Raw genomic sequence first — 12,465 nt, forward strand, 5'->3', positions numbered from 1 at the left:
AACATTTAGATCTGTATTATCAGCAACAAAAGACCATTTAAGGGCTCATCAGTTAATGGCCTCTTTCATAATGTTATCCCTTCATGTGTGAGCAGTATTTTCATTGTGATTGGTTGAACTTTATATACTGTTGGGCCTTTTAATCAGCAAAAACTTTCTGCAATATAGTCCTAAAACCTTATTTCATAGCACAACAAGAATATTCAAACCTTTTTTTCATATATAAAAATATAGAAACCAGTGTCTGTATCTTGAAAGAATGAGACCCGAACAAAGAAAAATACGTTTTTTAGAAAATTCTTTAAAATGGTCAGTTATTTGTGTTACTTGTATATGAATATAACACTTTGAGGACACAATTACAGACTCAAACTAATTGTTTTAAAAGCTGATTGTGTGGCCCATAAGACAAATGATAAGCATAAAATACTAATTTAAAGTCCCTCTAAAGATTACTTAAGTACCTCAGTAAATGTACTTAGCTACTTTCCACCACTTGCAACAACTCAACCGTTGTCTTAATGCCTCATATACTTTATCTCGGAAATTGTGTGAAGCAATAATGGATTAATACACACAATCTAAATTGACGACGTAGATTCATAATCTCCCTGTAACTCAGCAAAGTTCGCTCAGGTCATCATCACTAAGTTGAGGGGGTTTATGACTCTGGCTTTGATGTCACTGAACAGTGTTTCTGTTATGCACACGTTTAATGGCCCGTCCAAAAGAACACACCAATGTTTTGACAGATATTTGATTTATTAACATGTTTTCTATATGTACACAAACACACACGCGACCCAGCACCTTTAATGTCAGTTTCTCTGTTTACAGCTTCAGCCATGGATTAACAGCTTGGCCTGCAGTGTTACAGTTTTGTAAGGCAAATGGTGACCAAGCAGGGTCACAACAGCGTCCGTCTGTGTGACTTTAGATCTCTTAGAACAAATTAAAGCCGTATTTCCCTGTTTGCATATACGGTTTGATAGAAAAGCCTGCCACACAGCATTCTGTGAATTAAAAACCAACAGAAGTTTTTTTAAGAAGGTAAATGGGAGCATGTTATGTTCGGGAATTGGAAGAGAAGAACGTCTTTAATATTGTCTGTACAAACAAGGCTTTATGTATTCATATAAATTACATAATACAAATAAAAACAAAATGCAAGGACATCAGATGCAAGTGTATCACCCGTTACTGCCAACGTCAAGCACCATCAATCACCAACTTCATATTCAAGGCAGAGAGGCACTTCATGGTTTACATTGATATAACCACATTACTATGGTACATAATCCTACAGCAAAGCTGCAAGTGCATATTTACAGATGTGACATACAGTATTTTTTATATAACATTAACTGTTTAAGCATTTATCATGAACAAAACTAATAGATCTGCAATCTAACAATCGATTCCCAGTTACCCAATTACAATATAGAAAACCTCAGTCCACAGTTAACTCACACTTTTTTTTTTAAGGTGCTACAAGGAGCATTTTCTAACATCAGTGCATCGTCTACAAATTCACTTTTGACTCTTAATTGCCACAAAACAAACAAAACCACTTTGTTGAGGACTTTCTTTTGGTCTTTGATGAAAAAAAACACATATGGGATGTGATTTTATCGTCCCGGCTTTAGCTGTCTGTGCACAAGAAGATCCCTCTTGTGAATGTAGAAAGTGAATGTTATGTACTTTATGCTGACGATTAAAAAGTGTAGTTTGTGCCAGAAATGCAGCCGTTTCCCTGTGAAATCTGACGCAGTGTAAAAGTCAGAAGAGGCAGTTTTTCTTAAGCATATGTGGCAAAAGTGTGTGATGGTAATTGTTGGACATATGTTCATTCAGATATGCTTTCTATAAAAATGGGATCAGTGAGACGAACAACAATAACATCAAACTTTCTCAGGCGCAGGTCTATTTTCAGGTCATTTTTTGTGGCTTCAGTTGGCAGAGACGACACAGACCCCTCCGAAGCACCTTTCATGTATGTTAAGTTTTCGACACTTTTGTTCCCTCTAGACTAACTGTAGATTGATATGTGCATCAAAATGTTATTATTTTCACTGTAACAGATGATGCATGTGTTTCATCTGCAGTCTCTCATTTGAGAGATGGGCTGTGATTGGCCACACTTTTAAGCAGGGATACAGCAGCAGCAACTCCCTTCATTATTCTGAATTTTCCTTATTATTACTTTCAATATTATTATTTCTGATCTTCCTTCTGCTCAGAGCAAACTCCATGGCAGAGGATTACACTTGCACCTGGTTTTCACCAACTTCTGTGGTCACCAAAAATTGCCGAAGGTTTGATGATTTTGCTTGCGTTCGCGCGCCCTTTTTCAGGAAAATGGAATTCTGGAAGTTTGGATGTACACAGGAAGACAACTTTGTGTATTTTTCCCCCACACAAAATGACAATATCTGTTTATAAAATAATAATACACTCCTAATTTCATTGTAAATGATAAATTAAAGATGCTCCTACTTCTTGCGAGTCCTGTATATTTGGTGACACGTTCATGACGATCCCCGCTATCTTCTCTAAGAACAGACCTGGGACTTCCAGGCAACAAAAGTTTAACATATTTTAACCAAAAATGTCTCCATTGCAGGCGTCATCCCTCGAGGGGAACCGGTTGGAAATCCCTGCAGTAGTCAAAACCTAATAGATGCCGCGTGGGATTTCGGCAAAAGTACACGAGGAACTGTTGTGCTCACTCCACTGAATTACAATGTTCAAATACTCGAACAGTTAACTCCTGCCTCTACAGAAAGCTGTCCTCAGTGCCAACGAAGGAGAACCCATTGAATGCGTTGTTGGAGCTGCTGCTGCTGGCGTTGAGCTCCGGGCTCCGACTCACCGAGTTCGGAACCATTTCTCTGGTGAACTCTGGATCAATATGTTGAGTGTCAGCTGGGCCTCTCTGAAAGATGAAACAGTCTATGGAACTGAGAAAGCAATGACTAGGTGTCCCCACATATGCAAGTAACAGATAAGTTGACACATACAGACAGCCGGAAAAAAACACTCACCACATTCGGGTTGTAAGGAGGAGTGATTCTCTTGTTGTAAAGGTCGTCCCAGTTGATTGGAGCGAAAAAGGTGTGGTTCTTTATTTCTAACTGTAAATAAAACAGAGAAACGTTATGCACGTGTATTGTAAATAGTAGCATTTCCCATTCCTTCTGTTAAGAAAATCAGACACATTCATGAGGAACTGGCACTCCAATAAAGATGTTCGTATACTTTATTACTATTATGTGCAGAAAAAGTCCAAACCCCTCTAAAGATGTCTCATACTGTAAGAGGCTAATTTCCCAATATGAGAATAAGCCTAATCCTTGAACAACATTTAATGGTGCTGTCCTTTGATCCTCCCTTGTCGAAGACTATAGGTTTATTTCTTGTCTGAGAAACCACCTGTTTTCATGTGTCGCAACAGTTGAAAGACAGACTCACAAAGTCGGCGATGGCCCCGAGGCGTCTGTGCTGGTCTTTCTGCAGAAGACCCACCAGCAGAGAGCAGACAGCCTCAGACTTCCCCGGAGGAAGTGGCAGCGGCTTGTGAAGGATCCCATCATACATTTCACCCACGTCACGGCTGTAGAAAGGAGGCTGAAGCGGAGGGTTGGGTACAAACATCTTTAGTATAAACAATATATTGTGTATTATATTATATTAGAACGAGTTGTATAAATTCCTATACAAATACATTAATGCAAAATAAACATATATGTTTAAAACATCCAATAGTTGACATTTCCGTCTCCACCAAGGTGGTCAAAACATCACAATCTGACAGACAGGTCACCATGAAATGTACTTAGCATGTGCATCATGGTCCCTTAAGGCTGAAACTGTTCTTATTTGGAGACTTACTTTCCCCACCGTCAAAGGAAAATGTCTAGCACACAAGATATATCGTATTGTCTAGTTTAACATAAAGATGCTTCCCAAAAGGGAGACGGTACCAATCAGCCACACACAAACTCCCATACCAGGCTGTAGATCATCTCATAGGTCACTGCTCCCAGACACCACCAGTCCACTGTCCTGTCATAGGCTTCCTTACGAAGGATCTCTGGTGCCAAATACTGTAGACAGAGAACCAGATAGTAAACCAACAACAAGGTTTTTTTTCTAACTGAGAGGCAACAAGTCTTAGTCAGAAAATAAATAAATAATAATATTGATGTTATTGTTGAGTTGACCTAATCTTGTATGATATACAGTTGTATGTTGTATGACACATAAGTCATTGCATGTCCTTTTCCCGTTTGTACGTATATTCTTTACTCACTTCTGGAGTCCCACAGAATGTTGAGGTGGTGCCTTCAGGCTCTACACCTTCTTTGCACAGCCCAAAGTCTGTCAGCACCACGTGGCCCTGAACGCAACAATACATAATGCAATGCAATAAAGACTAGAACCTATAGAGGAGTTGAAGTTTACAAAAAACAAATGTGAGGAATTGGACTCACCTGAGAGTCTAAGAGAATATTTTCTGGCTTAAGATCTCTGCAACAGATGAGAAATTTAATGATAGATAACATGTGAATTTACCATTTTGTGTTTGGCTGTAATAGATAATGATTCAGGCCAACTCTCATACGAGTATTGTAATAAATGTTCTGACCTGTAAACGATGTTGAGAGAGTGAAGATAGCCGATGGCGCTGGCTACCTCGGCTGTGTAGAACCTTGCTCTGGGCTCGGAGAAACACCGCTCTCTTTGCAGGTGGAAGAACAGCTACAGAAGGAGAGAGAAAGGTGGAAGGACTGATACACAGAGCATGCAGAGGTCCACATGAACACATTAAGTTGTTTCAGGAGGACAGAGAATTGAGGGTTAAAGAGTTGTGCAAAGTGACAAAATGAAACATGAGAAATCAGTTTGGGAAGATATTATTTTCCAAAATGTTATTAAAAGAATTATACAATTCTTTGAACTAGAGTCCGGTGTGACGCGGTCGATCATCCGCACAACCTTTCATTACCACTAGCGCGGCAAAGTGCACATTGTTACAGTGCAGCCTGCTGAGACCAGCTGAAATACTAGGAAACAAAATGGACAGGAATAAGATGACGTGATGCAAAACCAGGTCTTATTCCAGTTTATTCACAATGTGGACTTTGTGACACTTGTTCTGAAAGAGTTGAGATCGTTATTATAGATCTCATTGGATTATACATGCCATTACGCCGACTGCCAGCAGGCACATTTAAAGAATGAGGCACTTAAAATTAGCCGATACATTTTCCCAACACTGATGCTGCGTTCACACCAAAAGCGTTGCGAGTAGATTCCATAAAAGTCAATGCACAGACGAATGGATGTGAATAAAGAGGATTTTCATCCACTTATCTAGACAGTCGGTGAAAGTTACTGAACTGTGTGAGCCTACGGGTATTAATGTTATGTTAATGTTATGTGAACCCAAACACGACGGGATTAGATGTTCTGACGTTTGTGGGATGTCCACAACAAGTATAAAGCAAAAATACTGGTTATTTCTTCCATTGTGGATGGCAGAAGTTATAAATGTTTCCATGGAGATAAGCCACGCCCTCTCCAGAGTGAGTGAAGTGAATGAATTGATTAGATTTTGCCATGATTATGGTCTGGAATTCCTCATATACGTTTATGATCATCTCCTGCTCGTCAGCGGAGAAAAAAGAGTCTCTTCCTTTGAGTTTATTTGCCTTTGTGCTGTTAGAGAATCATGGTTTCTGTGATCGACGCTTCCCGCTTAGAAGTCGGACGGGGACGCGCAACTATCTCTGTGAACTGACGTCTGGCTCGAGTTAACGAGATGGTTTGAGTGCAGATCAGCCTTTGAGAAACCGGGATAGCCTGATGTCAATCATCTTGTTAATTTTAGTTGGATAATAGGACATTTGATCGACTTAGTTGAGACACGTACGAGAAATAGGGCCCAGGAGAACTGACTATACGTAACACAAACACACAAAATATAAAGTCTACAAGGGGTTGACAATGGCAACACTACTAGTACTAAGCTAAGTTGAACATGTTTACCAAATCATGTAGCACATCATTTCTAATTGTATGCCATAACAACATTCCGTATTTCCTCAAATAACAAACAGTAATCAATTAAACGCCGGGCTTCCGATAACGGCAGGAGGTCGTATGATGTATGATCGACACGGAAAATTAAAGGCCAGGCAACAAAATTAAAGGCAGGGCAAAAAAGAGTGTGGATAAACTCCTGGTGCCTGTGTACATTTTTACCGCTTTAAAGCAAATAAATTCCACAAATGAGTGGAAATCGTGTTATTTTCATTACACTTCTGGGTTAAGGTACTCATCTAAAGTATTATTGCCTCTGGGCATTTCAGTCCCTGTGTGTCAGCCAGCTGTAGTTTGTAGGATCGTACAAGTGTTAGAGGGATTTTGATGTGAACCGTTACAAGAAGTGCTGACCTTCCATTAACAGCGTAATCTTTAACAGGTCAAGCAGGAATGAGGTTTTGTACTAAAATATGACGCATTATACTAAACAGAGGGAAATATGTTCTGCTGTGGAAGTAAATAAAGGCCTTGCTTCTTATTTGAGGAAACATGTTAATCACGTTTTTTAAAAATCTATTTATTTACCTCTCCCCCATTCACATAGTCGAGGACAAAGTAGAGCTTCTCTGGAGTCTGGAAGGAGTAGTGGAGGCGAACCAGAAAGGGATGTTTCAGACTCTTCAGCAGTACATTTCTCTCTGCCATAATGTTCTTTTGCTAAAGAGAGAAGACATCACAGTGATGACTACATTAAATACAAATGCCAAAAATACACCAATCATACAGAAAACATATTTTGTACTCAAGTGTATTTGTTGTGGGGTTCAGCTCAATACACCTTTTTCACAGAAGGAAGGTGTAAATAATTAATCTAATGATTAATGAGTTTTATGGAGCTGCTTTGAGGTCAGGGTCCTGGTATCGTGCATGTTAGCTCACTGTCACCTTCCCTTTAATTGAACTGAGCCATCACTAATGTTGTCCGTAACATCTGGGTTTTTTCTACACTGACGAGGCAACATGTTGGCTCTGTACTATTTTAGCTCTATGATAAAAGTACGCAAAAGATATTGTCAGTTGTTTGAACATCTGCAGTTTAAATATTTCATTTCTATCTTTATTTATTTATTACTTTTTCAAAGTCAATTATTCAATATCCCTTTCAGTGTAAATGAGCATTTAAATGTTCTTCATCAACCGTTTTTCTTAAAATATACATTAAAACCATAATAATAATCTGATCACATTTGCCAAGTCGTGTTGTTCACACAACAATGTGGAGTTTCCAAACTACATGGAAGCATTTTGCACAATTTGGTACTCATTTCATTGTTTAATAATGTTTTTTTTAACATTTTTTCAACTTAGAGTTTGAATGTGTAATAATTGTCTCGATGCTGTTTCAGATTATCTTCCCATCTGATGGAAACAATAAATGTTTTTCATTGACGGAAAGGCCACCATATTCATCAGCTTTCTAGGACTTGGACGGCAGATGATTAAATTTGAATTTCATAAAATTACAGACAGACGAAGAGAGAAGAAAAAACCAGACCAATCGTTTCCTCACTAAAAACACATTGAACACTTCCACTTCAGCAGAAGCAAACAAGTGTTTTGATTCGATATCTCCGATGTGTTGTCAGACAAGAACAAAGACGTGGCTCGCTTTACTTTCTGGGAGTTGTAAAATCTGCTCTTTGTACAGAACAAGCTGTAGATTAGATAAGATTTAGATCATGTTGCTGGGTTAAAACACTGTTTACTAATGACACACACACACACACGTTCTTCTTGGCTCATGGAGCTATTTTCCATCTGTACTTACTTTAGCCTGGCACATTGGAGAACTGTGTAATTCAAAATACATTTATTAATTTTGACTTCCTGGTCGTAATCTCTGAGACTCATGTCTGCTTCATCACTTCAGACATAATATATGTATTTCATAGTTGGTACGTTTGTATCAGTTCACATGCTTAAAGGCAACTTTGTATTATTGATTTGAATTAAAAACGGCGTGCCTGTGAAAACATGAAACTCTCCATCAGTTTTAAGTGAGGTCTGTGTTAGTCTTAGTCTGGAGGATGGGTTCAGGAAGGAAAGGAAATTCCAAAGCCATCAAAGATCAGCTGGAGCAGAGCCCACCTCTTTTTTCTTGAGGATGACTTTCTTCTGCAGAACTTTGACGGCGTAGAATTTGTTGTCGGCTTTGAGCTTGGCGAGCAGGACCTGCATGAAGGTTTGTTTGTCAGTGGTTTGTTTGGTAAACAGACTGCGCCATCATCTCGACACGCCGCTGTCGAGACAGTACATCAAGCCCCTCTGAGAACACAACACAGATATGTGATCTGTGGAAACAGATGATACTGAGAAATCTGAGAAGTGTGTTGGTCTGACATTGACCTGCGGCCAACAAAAACCTTATTAACATTACTTTTTCATATGGAAACGCAATCCTGCCGACAAAGGAGAGCGATCACATTAAGAGTTTAGGACATAAGGAATTTACCTTTTATGAAACACGTCTGACTGGATGATGTTCAGGTTAACCTTAAGAGGCCTCAGTGGACTCGAAAGTAAATGATTCATGAAGCAGGCAGCACATTTTGATCAGACAGTAGTCAGCAGGTAGAATGCAAAGCCAGCCACAGCTCACTATTTCTCTCTCTCCTGTCTAAAAGAGTCAGCTGCTGCTAATTGAGAGTACCACTGAGGGGGACTTTGAGTCTTTACGACCCGCCATTCATTCCTGCAATAAATAGGGTCTATCATTGTTAACGTCACACCAAGTCTAGTTTAAACCACTTTCGCTGCTGGTGAATATGTGACCTGAATGAGTTGCAGGAAACTGCTGAAAGAAAAACAAAAAGATATGTATTAAATAATAAAGCGATAGATAGATAGATAAGTAATTGTTTCAGTGTTACCTTTCCAAAGGTCCCTTTGCCAATGACGGCCAAGAAGTCAAAGTCAGTGGGCCTGGCACTGAAACAAGGCCGAGAGTAGTCTATTAAATGGTGGACAGAATTACATAATAACCTCTGAAGTACTGTATTTGTAATAGCTGACACATGGTAGAAAAGCAACCGGCAAAAAACAAACAGTACTTAGTTCAAATTGACCATTCTCTTAACAGTAGCCCAGATCACTGAACATACATTTCTTAGCAAAGACAATGCACGTTTATTTGCACTGGGTATATTGTGTGAATATAAAGACATGCTGGTTAGTGAGAGCAGAGCTACTGACTGAGGGTTTGCTGAAGGTCCCAGGTTGACGTCATCATGAGGAGAGGAGGATGGGGACCGCGACTAGAGGACAAAAAATACACAAATACACACAAAAAAGTCAACAACAGGAAGACGATTAGACCGCATTAATTTAAAAACAGTTGCTTTCAATCACTCTCATTGTTCAACATCAGCATTCCTCAAACTATCTTCTCCTGTTTGTGAGCACTCAAATAAAAACACGAGGATCTGAGTCATATTTCTTCTCATTGAATGATCATTATGTAATTACAGAACATCGGATGAAAAGATCCCACTGTTAGAGATCATCCGTTTTGATATATCTAATGCATTGAGGCAATTGTTTTGGGCGGTGGGGATTTCCTTGACATCGTGTTGTTTCCACTGAAACTCAAACAACCACATTCAGCCCCAAATGTCCTGGACGTATTGCTAATACAAATTAGCCCAGGGGCGTCTACTAAACATCCATTTCTTGAAAATAGAGTTACAACTGCATTGGCTGCAGGCCTAAAAACAAAATAAGGCAAAAAGCATGCAAACATAAATACACTCACGGTACAGTGTGCCATGGCCATTATCTATTCCACTCCCACTGGTCCAGCATCGGTGTTTGACAGACCTGTGAGAGGAGATGTTGAGGGCCCTAAAGTCAGCAGCTGTGCAGGTGAACCTTTATCTCTTCAGCCTTTTACCTGTGTGTGTGTGTGTGTGTGTGTGTGTGTGTGTGTGTGTGTGTGTGTGTGTGTGTGTGTGTGTGTGTGTGTGTCTACCTCAGTGTGACAACCTAAGGATCCAGATGAGCTGGTAGTTCTGGTTTGTAGGAACAAGATGCTGGAACAACAGAATCACAAGGAAGGACATTGTGTAAATATTCTCAATGTGTGTGTATTTGTGTGTGTGTGTGTGTGTGTGTGTGTGTGTGTGTGTGTGTGTGTGTGTGTGTTTGTGTGTAGGTACTTTATCAGTGAACATGTTTACATGGTAAACATTGTTGTGTCATTCTCATATCTGACAAAGGTCACACACACATACACACACACACAAATGAAACAAATGTCCCCAAAATTCCAATTTTTTTTCTCTGGACATTTAAGCTTTTCCAAAAAAATATGTTTAGATTGCATTTTCTGGCGTTTTATAAAGTTTGTGATGGTCAAACATTTTGAGGCAACACATTACTACATTAAATCTAGAGTAATTAATAATGGTTACAACTGAAAAATGCGTAAAGCAACTACCTGGAGAACTTAATGTAAGAAAAGAAGATTAAAAATCAAGCAACTTTAGTTTCAAAGAGTCCCATTTTGGACCGAACACTTTATTGCTCAAACCGAAAGTTGTGCTTCGACAATTTATTTCCCCCATTGTAAATTAATCTACATTTTATTGCTAACTTCTTTCTGATCCCTAAGAACAGACTGTGTTACTTAAGGTATCTCAGGCTGCAGTGCAGTTATATTATTGTACATTATTTGTCCCTTTAACCAAGCTGTAGCCACGTTTATGGCAGTTTCCCCACATTCATTTAGATGAAGTAACACGTGATTGACATACTGAATAGGAAACCAGGCAAAGTTGGATTTGAGTTACATGTAATTCATTCAAAAGTGTGAATACAATATGCAATAAATACATATGCAAAGCATGCTCAGCTTTTCTTTTGCAGTTTGAATAAGTGGCTTTTTAAAATAATTCAAATCCACCTCTTGAATTGACCTGAGTCGTCATTAATAAATACAGCAAAGAGGAAAACAAAGAGGATATAACTGCAGGTTAAGATGATCATGCAGTTAAGGCGACCTTAACAACACTCAAGGATTTGTTTGATTTTACTATGTGTTTATTCCTCAGAAGTGGTGGGAGACTTTGAACCACCAAATCAACTCTGATAACCTGCCAAAGCGCATCAGGCAGAACAAGTTTGTTTTTCTAAATTCAGTTTATTTTGTATAGCCCAAAATCACACATTACAAATTTGCCTCAGAGGGCTTTACAATCTGTACACATATGACATCCCTGTCCCAGGACCTCACATAGGAACAGGAAAAACTCACCCAAAAATAGAAAAAAAGAATATTAAATATAAACTCAGCATTTAGTTAACTGTAGAGCCAATATTATTCATTTTCATTTAAGAACACACATGTAACCTATTAACTAAGTTGGTGATCTGAATGAGCACAGCTTCAAAGAGCAAGGAAATGAATTAGATGCCTGAAATAGTGCTCATGTACCACGGGAGATCAATAATTTGAGGTCCTTATAAAGTAAAGTATTTCAGATATCACGTATGTTGTATGATTATATTAGCAGCAGTATACGAATATTAGCAGCCCTATAAGTTTGATAGCTAGTTGAATGTCTGAACAAAAACAATGCAATGCGGATTAGGAGAAAAGTAAGAAAGTACACACGTGTTCTTTCCCCAGAAATAGAAAATAATCGATGTACTTTACGTACAACCGACAATCTGGGTTAAGAGCATGACACCTGTAACGTAACAGCTTGCTCACCTGTGTGCGGATGAGAAGGTCAGCGGCTCTGCTCCGAGACTCAAAGTTCACAGAGCTGTCGGAGACTCGCGGACGGCGGAAGCTGATCTGAGGTCAGTTTTCTTTTCTTTTTTTTATTGTTTACGGTCATGAAGGAAGGTCGCCTGTGTATAGAAGCCCATTGCTGCCAGAGAAAAGAACAAAATAAGATGAAAATGTAGCTGTGATAACAAAAATATCCCCATGGTAATTCCTATGGTATTAAAGTCATAATTATAAAATAGAAAGTCGAAATTATGAGATTGAAAATTCATAATTATGATATAAAAAAATCGAAATTATGAGATAGAAAGTTGAAATGATGAGATTAAAAAATCATAATTATATAGAAAGTGGAATTTATGAGATTATGGTCTAGCCATGCACACGATATGCAAACGGTAACTATGTTGACCTTTGTAAATGTTAGATATCATGATGCAGTCTTTTAATCAGTCCAACGTTTTAGCTAAACAAATAATAACATTGCTATTAATGTAGCCGTTGCATGTGTTTCTCAAAGGGGGCTAACATTACATCAGACTCCCCATAGCCCTAAATCAAGATTTGGTAAGTGTCATCACAGCTGTAATATCCTAATGTAACGAAGTGCTACAGGGTGTTGAAAA

General features: G+C 38.7%; 1 protein-coding gene across 2 annotated transcripts; it reads right to left on the bottom strand.

The window, feature by feature from the left end:
* Positions 1 to 1,804: 1,804 nt before the first annotated feature.
* On the bottom strand, positions 1,805 to 11,899 carry sgk2a (serum/glucocorticoid regulated kinase 2a). Of its 2 annotated transcripts, XM_034538277.1 has the most exons (14): positions 11,819 to 11,899; positions 10,076 to 10,136; positions 9,860 to 9,924; positions 9,301 to 9,362; positions 8,979 to 9,036; positions 8,197 to 8,280; positions 6,634 to 6,765; positions 4,649 to 4,761; positions 4,494 to 4,530; positions 4,313 to 4,399; positions 4,011 to 4,106; positions 3,472 to 3,627; positions 3,045 to 3,134; positions 1,805 to 2,935 (listed from the first exon to the last, which is right to left on the bottom strand). In XM_034538277.1, exons 3-14 carry the CDS (start codon positions 9,878 to 9,880, stop codon positions 2,777 to 2,779), a joined length of 1,095 nt encoding a protein of 364 aa, XP_034394168.1. In that variant the 5' UTR covers positions 9,881 to 9,924; positions 10,076 to 10,136; positions 11,819 to 11,899; the 3' UTR covers positions 1,805 to 2,776. The 2 variants fall into 2 exon arrangements, with proteins under 2 accessions (XP_034394168.1, XP_034394169.1); XM_034538278.1 differs by lacking the exon at positions 10,076 to 10,136 and having other exon boundaries at positions 11,819 to 11,864.
* Between the last annotated feature and the right edge of the window lie 566 nt (positions 11,900 to 12,465).

The sequence above is a fragment of the Cyclopterus lumpus genome, chromosome 7, assembly GCF_009769545.1.
Source record: "Cyclopterus lumpus isolate fCycLum1 chromosome 7, fCycLum1.pri, whole genome shotgun sequence".
NCBI lineage: Eukaryota > Metazoa > Chordata > Actinopteri > Perciformes > Cyclopteridae > Cyclopterus > Cyclopterus lumpus.